Raw genomic sequence first — 26,683 nt, 5'->3', positions numbered from 1 at the left:
CCTTAGAAACATGCTGTATAAATTAATCTCGTCTCTTCTCGACCTGATATCAAGAAATGAGATTGGGGGGTAGACATACCTACAGACAGAGGAAAGTAGGTTAATTATATTTTGAGCAGCTGCTTACTTAATGTCTCAGAACGAATATTTGAACAGTTTGAGCATTATGTAAGCATTAATTTAATATTAATATTGTCCCCTATTGTATAAGAAAATGTAAGTTACTGTTAAGTATGAGACAAGCTACAATTACTTCAAAAAGGGTAGCACTGTCGAAGAAGTTAAGTGTTACAGCAAAATCCTTTCTTTTGAAATCGGAAAGTGTAAAATTCAACGGTTTTAATACGCTCATCTTTTGACCTACTTCTTAAAACTTATTTAACTGCCTTTACACCCACAACCATCTGGTAACTCTAAATAAAAGGTTTATTTTAGTCCTGTTTATTCTCTGTCAGTCCCGATATTAACACATCAGTCTCAAACTGTAAATATAAGTCATTTAATGAGTTTCAGCACACGATTCATGAGAATCCCAGTTTCGCCAGTTGAGGGATGTCTTCAGTAAGGAATTCTTTCACAGCAACCTGACTGTTTGTCACTGATAAGAGTGATTGCAAATGGGACGACACCGCCTGGCCAGGTAGTCCACAACAGATCACAGTGGTCAGAATGAACAAGTGAGCCAGAAGCGAGGGGTAAGAGAAAGTAATGCTGGAATGTGGCAATATCGTGAAATGGCACATGCAATGCTTCTCCCTCCAGCCCTAGCTGTCAGACTGCAACTTTCATTATTAGAGGTATAGTAACTGGTCATGAGAGCCGGGATACCAGTTGCTATGGAGTGGGCATCTCGGACATATTCTGAGTCATGCCCCCCCCCCCTTGTGCTCAGGCGGCTAGGACTATACAATCCACCGGTGGTCCCTAACCCATTAGAGAAGAGGTCCTCACTTGGACTATGCTTAATGAATTTACTGAGCTCAGACCATTTTAAGCAAGCCTCGGACCTATGGGAGTAACAGAGTCCCACTCCCATTTGACAGGCGAGGGACTCCTTGGAAACAACTTGGCAAACAAAATGGAATTCGATGGGGAGCTATCAATATTAAATGAGAAAGAAAGAACTGGCTGAGTCAGCAAAGAGGATGCATCTGGATGTGCTAGGAATAAATGATATTTGGGTAAGGGGAAATGAGGAAGAGATAGATTATAAAGTGTACTTGATGGGTGCTAAAATGGGAAGGGCAGAGTGTGTGGTAGGGCTGTTCATCAGGAATACTATTGTACGCAACATAGTGTGCCCTATAATGCCTTCGTCAACGTCAAGCCAATGCTGAGATCTGACCAAGTACATTATAGTGAACAATACTCTCACCGCCAGGTGAATCACTATGGCACATAGCTTACCTTGCACGACTGTCCTCTTCATCAGCTCCAGCCGCAACAGCAGTATCAGGGGGTATTAGGTACATAAGGGTCAACGTGACAAACAAAATATGAATGAAGAGGAGTAAAAATGTGCAAGGTGTGAACTAACTTTAGCCGAAATAACTATCACTGAGCTGCAAATTCATTATCACAAACCAATTTATTACAACAATATTACTTTGTTATAAATCAAATCCTCGATAATAATTACACAATGGACATAATTGTCATAAAGAAAAAAATCAAATGCGTTCTTGAAGTAAAGAGGCACCACGCCTGGTGTTAACGTCCCTGTGGAGGAGATTTCTAACCTCGTGGAAACATCTGACACTGCAACATCCAGCACAATGGCTCCGTCAAAAGAAAATAAATTAAATCACAAGCCTGATAATGGCCAAATCATATTTACATGGAACATAACCTATTCCTAATGTGAATCTATGCCACAGTACTCGCCATAACATAAACTCTAAACTATGCATGGAATAAACACTATACCGTGTGGGAATCAAACCCGAGACTATTCTCACATCCAACAACAATCTGACTTCACATCTGATGAGAAAACATAATTTACACTGTGCAGATACATATGAATGGTTACGCACACATCTAAATGACACACACATAATCACGTATGAGATTTTATCCTGCAGACAGCAGTATTTAAAAAAGAAAAAGGTCACTGCTCTTCGTTCTCCCTTGACAAAAACTGTGTTCTTCCCCCAAGAGCAGACTTTTGTGTAGTGACGTCAGAATGACCTACATTTAGTCTTCAACACCCTCGGCTTTTGTATGAGAGGAGCAGCCATGTCTCTATCCCATAAATCTTTCACTCGGTCGACAACTAGTAAATAGAACCAAGGGTCAACACTCCCCTCGTTCAGACCATTACTCTTCTTTTCCATTTTTGACCTTTTATTATATAATAACTATTACATGCCAACACATTCCTTAGAGTTCAAATTCACTGTTCTAATCCAGTTAAGACTCAAATACAATTGGCCCGTTCATTACTTCACCCTGGTGCTTTACTAGCACCCTCACGTAAATACAGCCTAGTGCTCGGACTGGCACACACATTTTCAAATTGCCACGTAATCCTTATTCGTCATGCTACTCATGGGCCTTATCTCTAGACTATGGGCATTACGGACATATTCCTCAGTTACTCTGGGCTTCTCAAGACATGACCTGTTCCCCTTAACATGCTAGTCCGAGTGCATTAAAGAAGTATAGAAGATCTTATGCCATTCTTCTTCTCACAAACTAACCTTACATTCTACCATGCTCACGCACTTAGCTAATACCTAAACAATCTGTCCTGGCAATATTCAAATGAGACTGCTGAAGTCTCAGATAAATGAAAGTACGTGACCTTAACTTCCCGCTATAAAACACTGCATCTACACAATTATGACACTAACAGAGAAAATAAATGAGAACAACAACATGCAAGCATTAACTACCCTTCTAAGCTTGAGTCCTGGGCATAAACTCTATTTACACTTGTGCCCTCAGACACCTAAGTATTTACATATTGGCGGAAGGCCAAATTTATTTATGACGGACCTATCATTCTTCGAGTTGTTGCATGCTAATAAATAGAAAGTTCTGACCTGTGTTGTGCGATATCATACTGAACAGTTCCCCTATGGACGTGGTTAACTTAAGCCATCATATTAACGTTGTGGACAGGTGACGGCAATTGTAGTTTGATGATTGGTGACATCCTGGTCTGCTGTGACGTTCAGCTGCAACTCGTTCAGATGACTTGATTGCCGCCTCCTCGATGTGGTCGGCATGCTGACCGGATGACGCTGATGGTCCACGTTCGCACCTCGATGCCATGAAGGATGTTCAGCAGCGGCGCTCCAAATTACTGCCTCAACGTGATGGATGAGCAGCGTCCAATTGTCACATGACGTAAGGGAAACTGTAAAGAAAACCATACTACAACATGTTCCCACTTCGAGGCCTAGCTCTCGCCACTAGTCTTTCTTTTAATCTCGTAATGTCAGGACTCTGTCTTAGCATTGTCTTTCTAATACAATCGCACCATTCTCAGTAAGAATTTACTATACTCAAAACCGCTCTTTATACTGACCGAACTGAATTGGTAAGCATCTTCTGAGCCTACACTAGCATAATATAAGTTCAGAACAATATTAGCATCAGATTTTGCTATGCGACTTTACGACGGAGTTTACTATCAGAGAAATATTCTTACAGAAAATCAGGTCACTATTTGCTGTACAAAATTCTTAATTATATTACAAATGTTTATTACTTACAAGTCCCAAGTACAAGGTGGACTCTGAATGCGTTGCTTGTAGACAAAGGTAGTAGAATGATGCTCGTGCTCTCGGCGGTCATATATATTAGCGATTGCGCACCCACGCTGTGGAGCTCGACATGGGTGGGCCCTCGTGAGCATGCCCGCGAAGATGATCATTTTCCCACGGTATGCTGCGTAATTATACATTCCGAATTGTGCTTACAATTAGTGTCATGTAGCATATCAAAATTTTCAGAAAAATATGCCAAATGAAATTTTGACGTTCACTGCTTTACATTCCTCTTGTGGTCAGAGATATTTAATAAATTAGTTTCCCTCCAATATAACATCCCCCGCGGCTTTTTACGGAGTTGCTCGCGTCCCACGCTATCTTCGAGAGGTTCGCTTGGGATAATAAATTTCAATAAGCATCTAGGGGAACTTCAGCTCGCTTCTGACGCCAAGTTGTTCTGGAAAGCGTGCAATGTTAGATAATGTTGCACAATAAAATGTCACCCAGTATCCTTTCTTTGTGGTCTCACATAATTATCATAATTATCATTGAATCAGCATATTCTGACCATGAACAGAATGGTTCAATAGTTTGTTAGGCACGTAAATGAGCGAATGATGAGGGCAGATTTGGTAGTTGGAGGAATAAAGATGAGAACTGTATCAGTGTACTCACCATGTGAGAGTGCACATGAGAATGAAGTTGACAAGTTTTATGAAGCATTGAGTGACATTGTCAGGGTCAGCAGCAAGGATAGAATAGTGCTAATGGGCGATTTCAATGCGAGAGTTGGAAATAGAACTGAAGGATACGAAAGGGTAATTGGTAATTGTGGGGAAGATATGGAAGCTAGTTGCCTCCGTGGCTAAGGCGCCTTCTCACCGCTGGGTTCCGTGGTTCAAATCGCGGTCCATCCATGTGAGATTTGTGCTGGACAAAGAGGAGGCAGGGCAGGTTTTTCTCTGGGTACTCTAGTTTTAACTGTCATATTCTTCCATTCCAGCAACACTCTCCAATATCATTTCATTTCATCTGTCATTCATTAATCATTGGCCCAGAGAAGTGGGACAGACTTCGGCAGCCGGCACAATTCCTATCCTCACCGCTAGATGGGGCTTCGTTCATTCCATTACTGACCCGGTCAAATGACTGGAAACAGGCTGTGGATTTTCATACGGAAGCTAATAGGAATAGGAAGTGTTTGGACTTCTGTGCTAGTATGGGTTTAGCAGTTATGAATATATTCTTCAAGCATAAGGCTATTCGCCGCTACACATGAGAAGGTAGAGGTACCAGATTCATAATAGACTATATCTTAACCGACTTTGAATTCAGGAAATCTGTTGGGAATGTACAGGTTTACCGGGAATTTTCGATGATATGGATCACTATCTGATCTGTAGTGAACTATCTCTAGGCCTAGAATAGAGAAAGCGAAGTCTGTCTGCAAATGAATAAGGGTAGAAAATCTCCAGGATGAGGAAATTAGACAGAAGTACATGGATATGATTAGTGAGAAGTTCTAAACAGTGGATAGTAAGCAGGTTCAGGATATAGAAAGAGAATGGGTGGCATACAGGGATGCTGTAGTAGAAACAGCAAGGGAATGCCTAGGAACAATTGTTTGTAAAGATCGGAAAAAGCAAACATCTTGATGGAATGATTAAGTGATAGCAGCTTGTAAACGTAAAAAGAATGCATATCAGAAATGGCTCCAAACAAGGGGTGATGCAAAGAGGGAATTGTATGTAGATGAAAGAAACAAAGCGAACCAAATAGTAGTTGAATCCAAAAAGAGAAAATTTTGGTAATAACCTGGAAAGACTAGATCAAGATGCAGGGAAACTTTTCTGGACAGTAATAAAGAATCTTAGGAAGGGAGGGAAAAAGGAAATGAACAGTGTTTTGAGTAAATCAGGTGAACTCATAATAGATCCCAAGGAATCACTGGACATGTGGAAGGAATATTTTGAAAATCTTCTCAGCGTAAAAGGAAATCTTCCTGGTGACGTTGTGAACAATCAAGCTCATGCGGAGGAGGAAAATGACGTTGGTGAAATTACGCTTGAGGAAGTGGAAAGGATGGTAAATAAACTCCATAGTCATAAAGCAGTACACATAGATGAAATTAGACTTAAAATGGTGAAGTATAGTGGGAAGGCTGGGATAAAATGGCTTCATAGAGTAATAAGATTAGCATGGAGTGTTGGTAAGGTACCTTCAGATTGGACAAAAGCAGTAGCACCTATGTATAAGCCAGGGAACAGGAAGGATTGCATCAACTATTGAGGTATCTCATTGATTAGTATACCAGGCAAAGTATTCACTGGCACCTTGGAAGGGAGGGTGCGATTAGTGTTTGAGAGGAAGTTGGATGTAAACCAGTGTGGTTTCAGGCCAAAGAGGGATTTTCAGGATCATATCTTCAGTATGCAGCAGGTAATTAAAAAATGCTACGAGAGGAATAAATAGTTACGTTTGTTTGCTAGATCTAGAGAAAGCATATGACAGGGTATCGAGGGAAAAGATGTTCACCATACTATGGGATTAAGGGCAGATTATTAAAATCAATGAAAGGCATTTATGTTGACAATTGGGCTTCAGTGAGAATTGATGGTAGAATGAGTACTTGGTTCAGGGTACTTACAGGGCTGTAATCTTTCACCTTTGCTGTTCATCGTTTATATGGATCATCTGCTGCAAGGTATAAAGTGGCAGGCAGGGATTCAGTTAGGTGGAAATGTAATAAGCAGTCTTGCCTATGCTGACGACTTGGTCTTAATGGCAGATTGTGCCGAAAGACTGCAGTCTAATATCTTGGAATTTTAAAATAGGTGCAATGAGTTTGGTATGAAAATTAGTCTTTCGAAGACCAAGTTGATGTCAATAGGTAAGAACTGAATGTCAGATTGGTGATACAAAGCTGGAACAGGTAGATAATTTCAAGTAGTGTTCAGAGATCAGAAGAAATGCCTGGTGTGGTACAGGGCGAAGGTGTTTTTGCCAGCAGAGCCAGTGACTTAATCATTACCATAGCAACTCCGCCACTATCCAGGCAACTTTATATTATCTTCTACTGGCAGCTCTTTGCACTTGTGAGTTGTAATCCAGCTGTGTCTGCGTTCATTGCTATTGTGTTGTTCTGCGTTTGTTTGTGTTCCTTTCTCAATTGTTTGCCATTTATCCATAGTTACTGTTGTTGCACTTCATTTCTCTTGTTATTTCTGTGTTGTACGCAAGAAGGGAAAGACAATTCACAGTGAAGCTAGAGAAGTGAAGAGGAATGTTATAAACCAATGTGATGGGGAAGCTAAGACAAGGAAAATTAAAGTACTTGGTAACAGAGAATAACTTGCGGGCTGCTAATTACAGTGGTGTATCTGTTCAAACCATCTCAAACATCTGAAAGGAAGGACTTTCTGCTGGTGATTCTTCACTGTGTACTCCAGGTAAGAAGAGGCCTAGATCAGAGGAACACAAGTTTCGTTGAGATGAATTTGATAGAGAATTGTTCCCACAGCACTGAAGCTGCTGAAGACAATTCAAATGAAAATGAACGTTCCGTGAAAGGTGCACACACTAAGAAAATTGTTATGGGTTTCAAGTGGATGAGATTCACCAGTAACAGGAAAATACTAATTGAGCACCCAAATATTGTTTATTGGCGAAGTAACTATTTAAGATGCATAAGAATTTACGGTTCTCAGAACAGGAATATCGTTTATATCTAATCTTGGGTAGACAATAACCTAGCATTTAATAAATTTTGGCAGAGTGACAGTGTTAAGGGTGTAACAACCAACAGAAGCTCTTCAAATAGGGTTATGCGTGGACCTGGTCGATCTGCGCCGTAGTCTTAACCTTCCGAGTACTATCTCCCTTATCTTGCGCGATGACGAGCAGTCAGCAGACCTCGTCATCCGCTTTATGAGGGATAGCGGTCTGTTTTATCGTGTGTAATGATGTCCTTTGTGCTTGTATCTTTGTGTCAATTACGCTCTTATCCTATTGACTTCATTTTAGTTTGTGTTGCGTATTTTAATGTGTTCTTTTAACGTCCAATGTAAAGTATGTATATATATCTGTACTAGCAGGCAATGCCTTATTCCATTATCTCCTGTAATTTTTCTTATTTTGTTCCAAAATAAGGCATTGCGAATTAGATCCACTGATTGTTTTAATTTCATACTCATTTTTCATCGCATTTTTTTAAAACTCTAATCAGTGGCTACGTTTTAAATTTTAACTATCATATGTCATTTCGTCCATCTCGTTCCATTAGGGGCCGATGACCTTCGATGTTAGGCCCCTTTAAACAACAAACATCATCATCATCATCAAATAGGGTTATACTTGTCCACCCTGGTTGCAAGAGTGGGTTTATTGATGGAGCAATGTTGATTTTTAGAGCAGGAAAGGCCACAGGAGATTATCGTGGCCAAATGAATGGAGTACATTTTCATACGTGGGTGAGCTAAAAACTCCTTCGTAATCTTCCCTCTGAAAGCATTATAGTAATTGACAATGTGCCTTATCACAGTACCGAAGTAAACAAAGTACCTTCTCGGTATACTGTTAAAAGTGATATGGTGAAATGGTTAAAAGGGAATAAAGTGAACTTTTCTGAAGAAATTTTAGCTTTTTGAACTGATCCAGAAGTTAAATATCCTTTTAAAAATGACCATTGCGATGATTTACTGAGAATTCATCATCACACGGTTTTACGCTTGCCTTCTTACATGTGTAAATTCCATGCTATCGAGCTGGCCTGGGCCAAAATCAAAAGAACTGTACAAGAACAGAACATTTTGGGTGACATCTTGTTAACGAAGCTGCAGGAAGCGACGGCAAATGCTATCGCATCTGTGACACCCGCTGACTGGGAGGGATTCGACCAACATGCCATCAACCTTAAAAACAAGTTCTGGGAAAAGGCTGGGTTGATGGAAGATGCAGAAGACAGTTTTGTCATACACTTAGGTGATATAGAGTCCAGTGACGATGATGGGGAGAGTGGTGATTCATCTTCTGATTTGGATCTAGCTCAACCGCTAGCAGTGGGCGATGATGAAAGTGATTAACTGGAATCCTGTAACATACTCTCATTTTTAATTCTTTCATAGCTGTTCAAAATCTTAAGATGTCCCAATGTAGGCCACATTTTCATTTTTTTTCCCTCAGTACTGTATTTAATGCCATTTATTCAGTCTCAGACTGTTCATTCAATTAACTTCATCATTCATATTTTTTCATCTTCAAGGCATTTTACTGAGCACCATATTGATAACCTTTACACTACCCTACTGTAATAATTTGCATTTATTTGAAGATTTGTGATAGAAAATGCAATCTTTATTATTCTCAAAGTTTTTGTGTTGTAGGCTTAATGCATTGTAAAATGATACTTACAAACTATGGTATAACACAACCCCGAGACATATATTATTACGTGTAATTCAGAATTCATTTATTTGATATGTTAGATGTAGAAGCTTGGATGTATTCCATAGTGGGTAGTTTTTGCATATAAATGTGTTGCATTTGATAATTATGTTCTAATTACGGACTAGCAAATTGTATGAAGAAGAGGTACCATATTTTACCATGTACTTTTATCTTTGTTATGTACAATGTATTCAAATGTTAGTGAGAAACTTTCTAGTCTTTGGTTTATTTGTGCAAGGTTCATTATTAACATATGCTTGTTTCTAAGATATATGTATATATATGTATTGCTGTATGTAGTGATGAAATGCTTAGGTGTGGATATCGTCGGGTGCTACTTGTTTCCGAGAAAACGTTTTTCTCCTGCAGTTCCTCTTGAAGTGTGTTGGCTCTGTGGAGATGTCGCTGATGACTAATCAAGCCCACCTTTGTGTGAAAAATGCTTATTATAATAGAAAACAGCTGGTTGATTTCAAGTCAGTGGGAAGGTATACAACCCAGGTCCACTTCCCTAACCTTTTAATCATTTTCAGACGGTTAGGTAAGCCTGACTAAGGTGACCACAACATGGCCTGATGTACACATCCTGGGAGAAAAGAAAGAATTATCATGTTTTATTAAAATTAAAGAGATCAATTTTGGTGAAATTTCCAGACACTTATTATTATTATTATTATTATTATTATTATTATTATTATTATTATTATTATTATTATTATTATTATTATTATTATTATTATTATTTACAAATAGAGGATCATGGTGGTGGTTAACAAATTCACAGAGGCTTGCTGACTGAATGCTGAAAGACATAATGGTCTATAATGAAGATTATTATTATTATTATTATTATTATTATTATTATTATTATTATTATTATTATTATTATTATTATTCACATCTCAAGAGAAGTTTCAAAATAGGTATAGCTAAAATGTCTATGGAATTTCATTGCTTATGTTAAATGACAGAAGTTGAAATAATTATATGATGTGCATTTTCATGCCATTTCATTTCGAATCATTAAACAACCTGACTGAAATAAATTGAAAATAAGTACACTGTATATTTACTTCCATCAAGTATAATATCATATAGACCTATCTAATATACAACAGTGATTTATTATTGAATTAATATGGATTCATTACTGTGGTAGATAAATGACTCTAAAGAGATTAAAAACAATTGATCTCTTAATGGACGAGAGTTACGCCGAGGATAATGAGACGTCGGTGAAATTCAGAAACAACGTAAATCAAAAGACTGAAACTCGAAATGTCTGTCTAAATAATGGTTCACCATACATTTGCTAACTGGGCGAGCTGACCGTGTGGTTAGAGGCGCGCAGCTGTAAGCTTGCATCCGGGAGATAGTGGGTTCAAACCCCACTGTCAGCAGCCCTGAAGAGGGTCTTCTGTGGTTTCCCATTTTCACACCAGGCAAATGCTGGGGCTGTACCTTAATTAAGGCCAAGGCTGCTTCCTTCCCACACTCAGGCTAAGACCTGCCTGTGTCGGTGCAACGTATCCAATTAGATCAGGCAAGATGCAAGATGCTGAACACTGCAAAGTGTGAGGCAATGTTTTGGTCTGGCAGATACGAGCAGATAAGAGCTGATCTGTCTGGGCAGAACAGGAAGATCGTGCTTGCAGCCACATTCCTCATTCTTGCATTCTTCTCATCTCCACACAGTATTTAGGATGTGTGTTCTCCAAGGATGGTAATATAGTGAGATTGAATCGATGTGCAGTAAAGCTGTAAGAAGGAAGTCAGCTCCCGGACGAAACTGTCTTTATATCAGCCTATTTTCAGACCAATTTTGCTTTACGGGAATGAAAGCTGGGTGGACTCAGGATATCTTATAAGTCAGAAGTAACAGACATGAAAGTAGCGAGGATAATTGTTTGCTACTTGCTTTACGTCGCACCGACACAGATATGTCTTATGGCGACGATGGGACAGCAAAGGCCTAGGAATGGGAAGGAAGCGGCCATGGCCGTAATTAAGGTACAGCCCCAGCATTTGCCTGATGTGAAAATGGGAAACCACGGAAAACCATCTTCAGGGCTGCCGACAGTGGGGTTCGATCCCACTATCTCCCGGATACGAACTCACAGCTGCGCACCCATAACCGCACGGCCAACTCGCCCGGTCAAGGATAATTGCTGGTACAAACAGGTGGGAACAATGGCTGGAGGGTACTGGGAATGACATAAAACGCTATGTTAGGAATGAACTCTATGGATGAAGCTGTACGCACAAACTGGCTTTGGTAGTGGGGTCATGTGAGGCGAATGGGGGAGGATAATGGATTCTGTTATAGAGGGTAAGAGAAGTAGAGGGAGACCAAGACGATGATGGCGAGACTCAGTTTCTGACGATTTAAAGATAACAGCTATAGAAATAAATGAGGCCACAGCACTAGTTGCAAATACAGGATTGTGGCAACGTTTAGTAAATTCACAGAGGATTGGAGAGTGAACGCTGAAAGGCATAACGGTCTATAATGATGTATGTATGTATTACAATAAAATGAAAATACCTTTCGCCACAATAAACAGTGAAAGTAGGCTGCAATTTTTCTAATAATTTCCTTTGTTCTTGGTCTTCTTGGTGTAGGTTTTACCAGATTTTCACACTGATATTCAGGAATTCTCAACCATTCCCTTAACATAGCTTCCTTCAAGTTTTGCTTGTTTCTAAGAAAGAGTCGATGTATTTTAACTTTCATCAAACCATAGTTTTCTTAGTTTTACTTATGTCTGGTGAATGATTGGGGTTCCTAACATCTTGGGCCAGTGTCTGGCTCCGTGGCTAAACTGTTAACGTGCTGGTCTTTGGTCACAAGGGTACCAGGTTTGATTCCTGGCTCAGTTGGAGATTTTAACATTACATGGTTGATTCCCTTGGCTCAGGCACTGGGTGTTTGTGCTGTCCCCAACATCCCTGCAACTCACACACCACACATAACACTATCCTCCACCACAATAACACACAGTTACCTACACATGGCAGATGCCACCCACCCTCATCGGAGGGTCTGCCTTACAAGGGCTGCACCCGGCTAGAAATAGCCACACAAAATTATCATATCTTGGGCCAGTCATAAAGAAAGCCAACTACATATTTTCAGTGTGTTATATTTGGGATATAGAAGATCATTTTCCTCATAAATTTTGACCATGTTATTTACCCTGACTGCACTAAGGTAGAGTGCAATTACTATCTGATGGCACTATCTGATGAGTTTGGAGGGGAAAAGAGAAGGAATGTAGTGAAGGGATAACTACTGCTCTGTTAATGGGAGCAAAATGAAGCCTTGTCACACTACCAGCTGGCCTGCCGACGACAGAAGAAGCGCGGACAATTGCCAGGATTGCAAGAGACAAATCTCATGGTTGGTCCGTATTGAAGCTGACTATAAGCAAATTATCACAAAATAATTTATTATATCATACCACCTATTCAATACATGCCACGTGTTACGTGGGTGAAATTTATATAATACTTTGTACACTTCTTAGGAACATTCTTACTTGTAGAATTGATTAATTTAATTACAGACAATATACCCCCCAAAAGCTATTAATCACACACAACTGTTCGTAATGTCAGGACACGATTCAACAATTATGCACCAGCCTGAACTTGGATTTACAACACCACTTTACGCGACAAAAAAAACATACAATCAATTTTGAAATGTTACAGCATTTTATTCTCAACACTCAACTTACCCAAATTATTCTCAATCTCAAGCTGTTGCTTATAACTATTGGACATTGTTTTCGTATCAAGTTCAGATACAAAATTCTTGGGATTATTATACCCAAAGAGGATTACAATCTTTATCACGACTGTTACTAGCCCAAGACCTGCAAAATCATGATTTTCGTTTTAAAAAAAATTCTTTTAGTTTTCACTTACATTCTTTTAAATTTATTTCCCATGAGTTCAGACACTATTTATTCTCAATACTCTTAGTTTGTAACAGATATTTTTCTATATTATAATTGTAGCATGAACTTAAGATGTTTTAAAGTGTAACTTATTATTTTCAGTGTATTCCTTGTATGATTGGTTAGTAATAGGCATTTTTCTACGTTATAATTGTAGCATGTTAAGATGATTTTAAAGTGCAACATATTTTCAGTGTATTCCTTGTATGATTGGTTAATGATTCGGACTTTTTACCTTAAGGTTACCTACAGGCTGATGATGCTCTTAACAAGAGGCAAAACATGTTCCTAAGAAGTGTACAAAGTATTATGTAAATATCACCCACGTAGCACGTGGCATGTATTGAATAGGTGGTACGATAGAATAAATTATTTTGTGATAATTTGCTTACAGTTACCAGGAGCCGATGTGAACACCTCTGTAGCAAGTAGCAAAGTGAAAATTCCTCCTATCTCACACTACAGCTCATGGACTTATTCGCATACAAAACTCATTTGGTGCACAACTAAGGTTTTGTGCCATCAGATAATAATCGCGCTGTACACGGTATTTTTATTTCCAGTGTTTAAGCATAGATTCTGGTCCATGAAACCCTCAAAAATGTCCAAATTACCGACCCCACAAGCAGCCATACAACCCCATGTCACAACTTATACTTTAACGTGTTTCATAGTGTCTCAGAGTTTTGGAGTTTTATATTTTTGGCTCGTACCATAACCTCATTTGATCCAAAAGGGTTTATCTCTCACTCATCAATGAACAGAACTGTTTTCCAAAATTGAAGACCATATTTAAGTGCTTTTCCTTCTGTGAAATTGAACAAAGGTATGTTTCTAGCTACTTGACAAGGTTTCTTGTTTCCTCAACACATTTCAGTCACTAAAGCCAACTTAGATGCAGAAAATTTTTCTCTTTGCTGAGTAATTGAAATCCATCTCTATTGCTAAAGATTTTTCTGGAGCCCCGTTTTAGGTTTCTTACAATTATTTTGCATTCTTTAAAACACTTTGTACAGTGGAATGAGCTATGTTCACTAATCTGGTTATTTTTCTTAAATAAATTCCTGCTTACTGATGGTCAGCTCACATTGACCTATGGAATTTTGTCCTGTAGAAAGCAGCTCTCTCTCAGAATACAGCTGAGTAGGAATCTGGAGTTTAGCCATGGAATTGTTTTGTCAAGAACTGTAATCCACAAGTTTTACTTTGATATCAGATTTTTGCAAAGACAGTTTTACTTTTTATGTGTTGTATAAAAGTAAAGAATTTTAATTTACACTCTTTATCACTCTCATTCGAAAATGCAGATTAGTTTCAGTTTAGTGAGTGAAACTCATTTACTCTTTATCACATTGGATTCTACTGGATCATTCCATGTGAAGCAACTCCCAAGCTTTGAGAAATACATTGCACAAATTTATACAAGACTGAATATCAAAATTAAGGTGGTCGTCTAGTGAGTAGTATATTAATATTTTATTTTGAATTACACTTAATTTATTAATAATAATTAATGTTATTTATTTTACATCCCACTACCTACTCTTTTACGGTTTTCGGAGGCGCCGAGGTGCCGGAATTTAGTCCTGCAGGAGTTCTTTTACGTGCCAGTAAATCTACTGACACGAGGCTGACGTATTTGAGCACCTTCAAATACCACCGGACTGAGCCAGGATCAAACCTGCCAAGTTGGGGCTAGAAGGCCAGCGCCTTAACCGTCTGAGCCACTCAGCCGGCACTTAATTTATTAGTGTAATCAACATTCAAACTCATTCTTAAACAGAGGTAGACAGTTTCATGGAAATATGTCAGGAAGTAAGGGTACCAAAATTAACAGCCGAGGTCAATTTGTTTTCTGTTCTTATAAAAAATTTTGCTCGGAGATGTTAAACATTCAGTAGCCTACATAGTGATTATAAGAGAGTACAGTATACAGTGTAAATGAAATAATTTGAACTGTACTTTTAACATATTGGTGGTGGTGGTGATTAAGAGGAAGTACAACTGGGCAACCATTCTCTACTAACACTAAACAGAGGGAAAATTGGAAGAGGTCAGACACTTCCAAAGAATGAAGCTAACAGCAAAAGAAAGGCAAGGCCAAAGGGCTTGAAAATGAAAGACCCCTAGGCTTCAAAAACATAATGCTGTCAGGATCGGAAAAGAACAAGAGCTGACCAAGGAAGGTTGTATAGGAAGGATGATTCCCGGCTGGGTCAGGGATTTTAATCGCCTCTTGATGAATTCTTCTGGCCCGGGGACTGATTGTTTGTGTTTGTACCAACACTTTTCTCTTCATATTCAAACAACACACTACACTACCAACCACCACAGAAACACGCAATAGTGATTACTTTCCTCTATATAGGGTTGGTGTCAGGAAGGGCATCCGGCCATAAAACATGGCCAAATCCACATGTGCGACAGTTCACACCATTATTTATAAGTTTCATTTCCATATTGATTGGATGCACATCTTTCTTATCTATATACAGTTCACACCTGCGATCCCAACGGTGTGGGAAAAGCGGTAGAAAGAGAAGAATGCAGACTCGGTCAGGGGGACCGTTGCTGTCAACCTACACGCAGTTCCGAGCCCCTGGTCCCTCTTTAAGCCGCCTCTTACAACATTCAGGGAATAGCGTGGATGTTACTCTATCGCTCCCATCCGTGGGCATTTGATATACTGGTCTTTTCTCGTCACAGCCGGAACATTTAAAATAATTTGTTTCGGCAAATGAAAATATGTAACCTGAATTTTACACTATGTAGTTACTCTTGTTAAAATAATTCCTGCTCAGTTTAATACATAATAGTATTGGCCTCCTTGAATAGCTGCAGAATAAAGATTTTACTTTTTCTGTATCCATGTGTAAAAGTACTAGAAAACACAAAGGAACCTGGAAGTGAATTTTTTCCTCCTTTCTTTCTTTTTGTTTCTGGTAAAGATAAAAATCTGAAATTTTCTGTATAATACCGTACTGTTAGGTCAAAAAGAGCATTTTAAAAATCGTGAAAGAAACAAGCTCAAATGTATCACATCCAGTAGCCTACTGTGGAGTGACCCTAATTTACTCCATTCTTCTCTATCAAGTCTCATTTTGAGTCATTGTATTAAATGGGAAAACAAACAAATAAGTGACAGTCATGTATAGAAAGGAAGGAACCAGAATAAAAATGAGGAGAGGTCAGTGTGAAAAGAAGTAACAGAAAGAAGAGGCAAAGACAAATACACAAAACAAAAGAACAAAAATAATCTGCACATCTTTATAAAGTGATTATTCACCATCAATCCCAGTTCTAATACACTCGGTTCTTCTTAGCCTCCAACAAGCTCAGTTCTGCTTCCCCGCTACAGTACATAACAACGGCTGGATTTAACACTCACAGAGTGGCCATTTCAAAAGATATTCATTCTTGAAAAGGGAAATGGTGAATAATACTAATTAAGCCAGATGAACAGGGGGCGAATGAAGGGAGAAAGAGATAAACATGAAAATAAATTGTATGCAGAAACCAGTTGGTTGAGGGCTAATATGAAATGAATGTAGAACAACTGGGCTCTATGAGAAGATGTCTTTGTAGACATTGAGGTTGTCTTTGCCCTCTTGTGTGTTTGTTATAGACTCATCTTTCTATTGCATTCCATTTAATGTTCTTAGCTAGAATTTATATTTTACAAGTGATCTGCATTTTGTGTTGTCACCCATGTTGCAGATTCCATATCAGTTGTTTACCTAGTCTTTTCGTAAATGATTTCAAAGAATTTGTAAAGTTATTGAACATCTCCCTTGGTAAATTATTCCAATCCCTAATTGCTCTTCCTATGAACAAATATGTGCCCCAATTAGTCCTCTTGAATTCCAACTTTATCTTCCTGTTACGATCTATCTTACTTTTAAAAACTCCATTCAAGTTTATTTATCTACTAATGCCATTCCACGCCATCCCTCCATCGACAGTCCAGAACATACCACTTAGTCGAGCAGCTCATCTGCTTACTCCTAAATAGGCCTACTTCCAACCCAGTGTTTGTAACATTTCTGTAACACTACTGTATGACTATTCCTTTTCTATATACTGCATTCTTAAGCATCCTCTTTATAAAATGAAACAAATTTAACATTGCATTCATGCACACAAAGCATTTATTTTTCTGTCCCTCCTTAAAACATTTTATTTTATTATACCCCTGTTAACCTTCACTGCAATACTGTGCCAACGCTCCACTTTTTTTTTTTTTTTAATGTTAGAAGGTGAAAATTTGTTTTCTATATCTGATACTCTTCTTGCATTACATGATGCAACTTTTAAACCTCAACAGTCACACTGGGGGCCACAATCTCTGGCAATTTTTCTTTTCATAAATTGGAGAGCAGGGAAATCATGGCCTCACCCTTCTATGTAAATGAAGTTGGATCAAAGGTGGAGTTGGTCAGACCCCAGTGCGACTCTTCTGGTTCAGTTTATATATTATAGTGAGTTTGATATTGCTGGATCAAAGAGGCATCAATGCTACTATTTTATATACCCTGAACAGCGAGAACAGTCCAATGGTAAGAAGAGAGTTTTTGAAGAATCTGGCTATGGGACTGATTGAACCTTTCCTAAGAGAACACCTGGATGTACCATATTGAGAACCATATATATAAAGAATATTGATGAGTGATATTTTGAAGGTTGATCCCAAAATTCCATCACACGAGGCACTAGCTCGTAAACATGTGCTCCTTCTGTCTCTGGTTAAGGCTCCGAAGACAAAACTCAGGTTCTGTCTTGCCAGCGAGTGATGAAATGAACATCGGGCAGTGTTATACTTTGATTGCAGTGAATAAACATTGAAGTTTGAACACCCCCGTTACCATGTTATGACCTTTTTACCCACATTGTTACTTGTTAGCATAGTGCAAACAACTGGGAATATTCACAATTCTTCTTCAGATGTACTATAAGGTTCTTTCAGTTTTACAATTTTTTGTAACTTAGTATGGCCATCAGATTATAAAAACAATGGTAAAAACCACTAGGAAGATTCTTAATGAATCTCTGAAAACATCCATGCGTTTTATTTTCAAATATGCTGTAAATGTGCTTTTGGAATTTAGTAAAATTGGGGTACGTCCGACACCTTATTCGATGAAGTGTGGCCATTGAGGTTCAACTCGTTTACAAGAATATTTACTCCGAAAGTAGAAACAATGTGTATTTATGCTTAATTCAGCATAAGTCCTACGCTATTTTCTATGGTTTGAAATACTGTTCTGTGTGAGTCGTGGAACTTTAAATTTTCCCCTCTTAAAACATGTGTATTATGTGACCCTTATCTACTTCCCCCCCCCCACTGTAACTATCCTCATTAAAGTTTTATGAGCGTATTTAGATTGTCCCCGTCTTTCTCATGTCGATACTGAACCAAAGAGAATAAGTGTACTGAACTGTCATCCTCATGACCCATACAGTTAAAACATACACACTACGTCTGTCAATAACACTCAGAACGTTCTAAACTGAGCAAAATACAAGTGAACAGAACGAGTCATACACTATCGCCTCCTTTTATTTATTTATTTATTTATCTATCTATCTATCTATCTATCACAGAATTAACCACAATAATATCATTTCATCAAACGTAGGCCTAGTTAACACGCAACTGACGCAATGGCCATCGTCATAAGTCAATATCTCTCGCAATGTCACGAAACAAGCAGAATGTTGTGGAATATTCTTCTATATTCTCGCAAATATTCCTTCCCTACCTCAAGCAAGGGTCAATAACCAACCCTGAACCAACCAATCAGAGCACAAATCTAGACGTTTCGGCCTCTCGAATGTTCGGCACACATCGAGAAACAAGAGAAGAGTTATAAAAGCCGACAGCAGCGGTTTGGCCCGCACAGTTCAAACGTGGTTTGAAGTGATCACAAGCGATTGGAAGCGATTACTCTTGGTGATTATATTATTATCAAGAAACTCTCTTTATATTGTGAACGTGAAGAAAACGAAAAGGAAAATGGCACCAGCAGTAGGAATCGATCTTGGAACAACTTATTCATGTGTTGGTGTTTGGCAACACGGGAAAGTGGAGATCATAGCCAACGATCAGGGCAACAGAACAACACCGAGCTACGTAGCCTTTTGCGACACAGAGCGACTAATAGGAGATGCCGCTAAGAATCAGGTAAGTGGATTTTTTTCGCATTTACTGTATTTTAAGTGAGGGAGCTAAATGTCCACATATTCTTTAACATAATACTTGGCAAATGGTGGGTGGACAGCACAGTGGATGAAGCCCTCCCAAGTTCGATGTTGTGAATTAAGGTTCGTAGCACACCTCTGTTGCTGTCAGAGTAGCTCGTTCGTTCAAGGGTCGTACGGCAGTATTTTCTTGGATATGAATACCTGGCCTTCGTCCCGGTTATCTAGGGTTGGCATTAATTTAGAAGCCTAGTTTTATGGACCGGCCCCGCGGTGTAGGGGTAGTGTGCCTGCCCGGAGGCCCCGAGTTCAATTCCCGGGCCAGGTCAGGGATTTTTTTTCTTTTACCTGGAACTGGAGACTGGTTCGAGGTCCGCTCAGCCTATGTGATTACAATTCAGGAGCTATCTTACGGTGAGATGGCTGCTCCGATCTACAGCCAAGAATAATGGCCATGAGGATTGGTCGTGCTGACCATACGACACGTAATCTGCAAGCCTTTGGGCTGAGCAGCGGTCGCTTGGTAGGCCAAGGTCTTTCGAGGCTGTTACACCTTGGGGTTTCAATTTTATGACCAGATGCCAATCTTGTGTGGAGAGATGCATTGTATGTTGCTGTGGTGATTAATAATGTGACACTTTCTATGCAAGTGAAGATGTATATTAAGATAATTGCAAATGCCCAGTCCCTGAGCTACAGCAATTATATAAACTTAATTAAAATTACCGGCCTGGACACGAATTGAACCCGGTACCCACTCAGCCAAAAGCCACTCATCTGACCAATACTGTTTGAGAGGTGCAAGTTGCTATCTTTCTTTGGTCAAGCTGGAAAAGCCTATTTGTCTGCTTGGTCACTAACTTTTACATCTGTATTGCTTGTGCTGTAACTTGCTGGTTTAAGAGAGCTTTTAAGACTCAAAACCTACCTGCTTGAGGGTGTCTTCCTTTGGTGGTACAGTCCCAGCATTTGCCCGGTGTGAAAAGGGAAAACCAACTTCAGGGCTGCTGACAGTGGGGTTTGAACCAACTATCTCCCGAATGTATGCTCGCAGCTGTGCGACTTGAACCGCATAGCCAATTTGTTCGGTAATAGCCTTGTTGAAGCAGTGAAGGTGCAAGAATAGCTTTATGTAATAACATCCGCACAATCGGCCGTGACTTGTACAGTAATCGTTAACTCCACACAGACCAATTTTTGCACACACTTTGAATTGAGGCGCTCGTACATCTCAGCCTACATCTCCAAAACGTACAGATGACAGCGGAGCCCAACTTGATACTGCTGTGATAGTTAAATCTTCATCCCGCTATTTATTTCTACATTGTAGTTGGAAGCATTTAGAAAAGGGGCCGGATGTGTATATTGTCGCTGCACCTAGAAAAACCAGTGTGCAATATACTTCAGCGTAAAACTCGGACTGAAAAAGGTTCTGCTTTTAAGCTCTTTTCTTTTTAATAATGATTATACAATCACAATATTGCCCTCGGCTGTGCTGGCCCCATCAAGTTAAATTGAAAACTGTTTCAAAGCTTTTTGAATCCCTCCACTAGTTTGCCATCCCATTTCAGTGTTCAGGGAATAACTGGGTTATTTTCAAGGCATGATTTTGTTTAAAGTTTTCTAGCATGATCTTAAGTAACTTCAATTCAGGCAATCTACTCCTTCCTTATTTACTTCCCTATTAAGTCCCCAAAGTTGCACCTCAAACCTTGGGTTTTGCTTTTGGTAAGAATTGCTTCTTTCCTTTCTTGTAATGTTACTATTGAGCCATAAAGGAAATGCTTAATGGAGCAATTAAACATTTGAATAATGCTGAGATGATTCTTGTTTTAAGGTCACAATATTATTTCTTCTTTATTTAACCATCCGGCAAGTGGGGGGGCGCATGTTACATTTTGCATTGCATTCCCTGCCCAGAGTTTTAATGATGGAAAATGTAATTGAAAACTCTTATTACCTGCAGTGAATACTCTCAAATACTTATGATTTACAAACGATTAATGCAAGTTTTGACATACCACAGTTTTAATGGTCTTTGAATGTGAAATGTCCAGTAAATACACACAAACTATGGCAAACAAAAGATTTCCAAATAAATAATGAATACAAGTTATGACTCTGTTTAAATGGTTTTTACACGTGAATTTTATAATGGATGCATATGAACTCTTAAATGATCACTACCCAAAAAAATTTTAATTTTTTTCCTGTAACATAAATAAAATAGGCTGATCTTAAATTTTTGCTATTTACTTTACATTGCACCGACACAGATATGTCTTATGGCGATGATGGTATAGGATAGGCCTAGGAATGGGAAGGAAGCGGTCGTGACCTTAAGGTACAGCCTGGTGTGAAAATGGGAAACCACGGAAAACCATCTTCAGAGCTGCCAACAGTGGGGTTAGAACCCACTATCTCCTGATTACTGTATACTGGCTGCATTTAAGCGACTGCAGCTATCGAGCTCGGTCTGATCTTAACTAATTTGCATGCGCTGAACATGAAAATGACAGTGAAAAGTTCGTAGCTTGTCACATTTTTGTGTTATAGAATTTACTTGATACATTGAGTAAATCAGGATTTTTGATCTATTAAAAATTACTTTGTTCTCATTTTTGTATGAAAAATTTTTAAGGGTAGCTTAGATATGATAGGACCGAGCTCGATAGCTGCAGTCGCTTAAGTGTGGCCAGTATCCAGTATTCGGGAGATAGTAGGTTCGAACCCCACTGTCGGCAGTCCTGAAGATGGTTTTCCGTGGTTTCCCATTTTCACACCAGGCAAATGCTGGGGTTGTACCTTAATTAAGGCCACGACCGCTTCCTTCCCACTCCTAGCCCTTCCCCGTCCCGTCGTCGCCAGAAGACCTATCTGTGTCGGTGCGACGTAAAGCAAGTAGCAAAAAAAAAAAAAAAAAAGATGTGATAGAACTGGTATATTAATTAATAACTGACCAGCTATTATGACTTATGAAAACTTGCAATAACAATAACAGAGAAAAATGCCTTATTTTTTCTCTTATGTGAACTGGAATCTTCCTTGTGTAAAAACCAGCAATACGCCCATCATCAAAGGATCCCATCTTCTTGATACCGATGCTCCTTTGTGGCAAAGTCTTGGTGAAATCGCTCTCCTTGCTCATCACTTACAGCCCCCCAAGTTCTCAGGAAAGAAGTCAAATGTGAATGTAAGAAGCGGATCTTCAGCGACATACGGCAGCCCATTTCTTTGTAGTTTCTTAGTAATGTGTCTATTAATTGGCGATAATTTTCTTCCTGTGACTCCCCAAAAATCCTTTGACAACAGATGCAAAAGATTGCCATGCTTGTAATTACTTAGGATTAAGTTTGTTCTAAAAAATGCTGTCCTTCAAAAGTTTTCTAATTTGTAGACCGACAGATATGCCTTCCATAATTCAGCATCACTAATTTTAGGGAACAGAGTCTTTTTTGTTCAATTTTTTACATGAACGACGATAGTGATCCTTTTAACAGTATTGCGGAATAACTAGTACCGCTCACAACACTTCCACCAAGTTTGTCTCGCAATACAACAGCAAGCAACCGTATTTTCACAATACAATGGCAAGCAACCATTTTTTCTTTCCATTAGTCGCTTATAGCTGGATGTGCCTACCCTCCGTGCAGACGTATAAGGTTAATAAAACAATAAACCACTGCGAAGGGTATCGCTCATTCAAACCACAAAAGATGTTTCAAATGGTACTTTAAAAGGGAAATTATGCGTATTTGTGTAAAAGATTTGTTAAAGAACATAACCTCTTTCAAAGTGGGTAGGTTTTAACACATTTTTATATGATTTGCTAATTAAAAAGTACGAGTGTAAAAATGTGATGTGTAAGCAATTTTCCAAGGCCATATTTGTAATCAGGACATACAAATTACATAAAAATAATAATTCTTGTCTAAGTTATGAAAACCTTGTTGAGTAGTGATGATTATGCAAGTTACAACCAAATTTCTTACGGGTTTACTCAGCGGAGACTGAATAAACCATATCAGCCTCTGAATGATAGTAAGATCTCGTGTATGACTGCAAATTCACCAATAATGTAATTGATGAAAGTATCCATAGTTCCATGAACGGCTGCTAGTTTGTCACTGCAGTTCTTATGAATTGGCACTTTTTTTTTTTCAGGCAGGCAAGCTGTGCATCTGTCCAGAACCCATCTCGACATGTTCATTTTCACTGCATGTATTTCCTTCACTGTAACGGACCAGTACTTGCTTGGAATGCAGCGTTACTGGTCTCGTGACACTACGATGCACCTTGGAATTCACTTTTGTTGGTGGTGTTTTTTTTTTTTTTTTTTTTTTTTTGTCTTCATGGGTAACATCTCTTCACTTTTAAATCTGTTCTGCATCTCCTTCTGCAGGAAACAGTTACCTTGAATTCTTGATCCTTCACCTCTGAAATTCAGTCCTAAGTTTTGTTGACCTGGGAGATACACCTCATGTTGTGGGAGGGATATTTTAAAAGATGTTTAGCGACTCTGTATTAAATGCCCTCTGGCTGGTGCTCATTCCTAACCAGTTCTGTATTTTATTTCCAGGTGGCTATGAACCCCAAGAACACTGTCTTCGATGCCAAACGTCTTATTGGTCGGCGTTTCGATGATCCCAAGGTCCAGAGTGACATGAAGCTGTGGCCGTTCAAGGTTGTCAATGATGGAGGAAAGCCCAAGATTGAAGTGGAATACAAAGGGGAGATCAAGAGGTTTGCTCCTGAGGAAATCAGTTCTATGGTGTTGACAAAGATGAAAGAAACAGCAGAGGCTTATTTGGGCAGTACAGTTAGGGATGCAGTAATCACTGTGCCTGCTTACTTCAACGATTCTCAGCGTCAGGCTACCAAAGATGCTGGGGCAATTGCAGGCCTCAACGTCCTTCGTATCATCAATGAACCAACAGCTGCAGCCCTTGCTTATGGCCTAGATAAGAACCTGAAAGGAGAAAAGAATGTTCTTATCTTCGATCTTGGAGGTGGGACCTTTGACGTTTCCATCCTGACCATCGATGAAGGTTCACTGTTTGAAGTGAAAGCGACAGCTGGCGACACTCATCTGGGAGGAGAAGACTTCGATAGCCGTTTGGTAAATCATCTAGCAGACGAGTTCAAAAGAAAATATCGCAAGGATATCCGCAGCAACCCCAGAGCTCTTAGGCGACTGAGAACTGCAGCAGAGAGAGCTAAGAGAACACTTTCTTCCAGCACTGAAGCCAGCATAGAGATCGATGCACTCTACGAAGGAATAGATTTCTACACTAAAGTATCGCGTGCCCGATTTGAAGAGCTATGTGCTGACCTCTTCCGGGCTACATTGCAGCCAGTTGAGAAGGCTCTAGCTGATGCCAAGATGGATAAAAGCTCCATTCATGATGTAGTACTTGTGGGTGGATCAACCAGAATTCCCAAAATACAAAGCATGTTGCAGAATTTCTTCTGTGGCAAGCCTCTCAACATGTCAATCAACCCAGATGAAGCAGTTGCATATGGTGCAGCAGTCCAGGCAGCTATCCTCAGTGGCGACACCAGTTCTCAGATTCAAGATGTTCTACTTGTAGATGTAGCACCCTTGTCACTGGGAATAGAAACAGCAGGGGGAGTGATGACAAAGATCATCGAACGCAACTCTCGAATCCCTTGTAAACAGACCCAGACGTTTACAACCTACTCGGACAACCAACCAGCTGTCACCATTCAGGTGTATGAGGGAGAACGAGCTATGACAAAAGATAACAATCTCTTGGGAACATTTGACCTCACAGGCATACCACCTGCACCAAGAGGTGTCCCAAAGATTGAGGTAACGTTCGATATGGATGCCAACGGTATTCTCAACGTCTCTGCCAAAGAGAGTAGCACTGGAAAATCTCGAAACATTACAATCCGCAATGACAAGGGGCGGTTATCGCAGCAGGAGATTGACCGAATGCTAGCTGAAGCAGAAAGATACCGTGAAGAAGATGAAAAGCAGCGGCAAAGAATAACGGCTAGGAACCAACTGGAGGGATATGTGTTCAGTGTGAAACAAGCTCTTGAAGAGGCTGGGCAAAAATTGAGTGAAGCAGACAAGAGCAGTGTTCGTTCATTGTGTGATGATGCGGTAAGGTGGCTGGATAACAACACTCTGGCAGAGAAGGAGGAATATGAAGATAAACTGAAAGAGTTGCAAAGCAAGTGTGGACCTGTGATGATGAAAATACATCAGGGAGGATGCAGTCAAGGAGGTGGTAATATGGGAGGAAGCTGTGGCCAGCAAGCAGGCGGTAGTGCAGGACAAGGCCCTACGATAGAGGAAGTGGACTAAGATGGTGTACTGGAATACTAGACTAATGAGCAGATTGGGGATAATGAATTGAGAGAGACTAGAAAGACTGACTTGACCGACTGTAGTATTACATTATTGCACGGAAGTGTATAATTGTGATCATTGAACAGTATTAATTTTTTTTTTTTTTCTGTACATAGAATGAGTTATCTTTTTCAAACCAATCCATTTATTTATGAATAAAGTTGTTAGTTTTCTTTGTTTTTAAATGTTGTTATTAATGTTACTTCCTAGCCTAGATCAGTGTCCTTTGAATCCTGCCTTATTTTCTTGATTGTAGACTTTAAAAATTTCAGTTTGTTAGTGTCATGATAGCAATGATTTCTAAATATGTATATTGTGAATATATTCTTGGGGTAATATTTTTCCATAATTCCTAAATTCTAGGCTTTTATAGTATTCTGGACTGTAGAAGTACAGATCAAAACTTAATATTTGTGTTGTTTGCTCAATAGACAAAGTACAATATATCCTTTACAGGAAGAATGCAACAGGCAGAGAGCAGTATTAAAACATAAAAAAAGTAAAATGCAAGCAAATTAATTTTTAAAATTAATATTTTTTATTTTAATAGGCAGTAAGCACAATGTTGCTCATCAAAGATGTTGGTAGGTGTTAGGACTGCCAGCTTACCAAAATTATTGGGCAAGTCCACCAATTGATAATAGCTGTAGATTTTCCTAATAAATATTGAATGTATCTGTAATAAAAAGTGCTGCAAATTAATATTATACCTTCACAGATTTATTAGAACCAAATTCTTTCAGAAAAACCAAGATACTGTTACCATGCACAAATGTGCAAGCTTTGTAATTTTCACTTCGGTTAATGTTGGAAATTCTTAAGGCTAGTAGATTTTACTGCCAAAGTCACAAATTTGAAATTGCGTCCTAAACCCCAGAAATATATTCATAACACCTAAGCAATGTACAGACAAATCGTAGTGGTAAAACCACCAATGTGGTTTATTTTTTATTTTTTTATTGGCAACTTGACATTAA

At 39.1% G+C, this 26,683-nt stretch overlaps 1 protein-coding gene across 2 annotated transcripts; it reads left to right on the top strand.

Annotated features, from left to right (window-relative positions):
* The first annotated feature begins 1,629 nt into the window (after window positions 1–1,629).
* On the top strand, window positions 1,630–25,850 carry LOC136880817 (major heat shock 70 kDa protein Ab). 2 transcript variants are annotated; one of them, XM_067153357.2, is made up of 2 exons: window positions 1,630–3,354; window positions 23,904–25,850. In XM_067153357.2, exons 1-2 carry the CDS (start codon window positions 3,328–3,330, stop codon window positions 25,659–25,661), a joined length of 1,785 nt encoding a protein of 594 aa, XP_067009458.2. In that variant the 5' UTR covers window positions 1,630–3,327; the 3' UTR covers window positions 25,662–25,850. The 2 variants fall into 2 exon arrangements, with proteins under 2 accessions (XP_067009458.2, XP_067009457.2); XM_067153356.2 differs by lacking the exon at window positions 1,630–3,354 and adding an exon at window positions 18,745–19,307.
* Window positions 25,851–26,683: the final 833 nt, after the last annotated feature.

This window comes from Anabrus simplex, chromosome 9, assembly GCF_040414725.1.
Source record: "Anabrus simplex isolate iqAnaSimp1 chromosome 9, ASM4041472v1, whole genome shotgun sequence".
NCBI classification, from domain to species: domain Eukaryota; kingdom Metazoa; phylum Arthropoda; class Insecta; order Orthoptera; family Tettigoniidae; genus Anabrus; species Anabrus simplex.
Note: the sequence above shows the minus strand (reverse complement) of the source record. Positions and strands in the feature narration are given on the sequence as shown.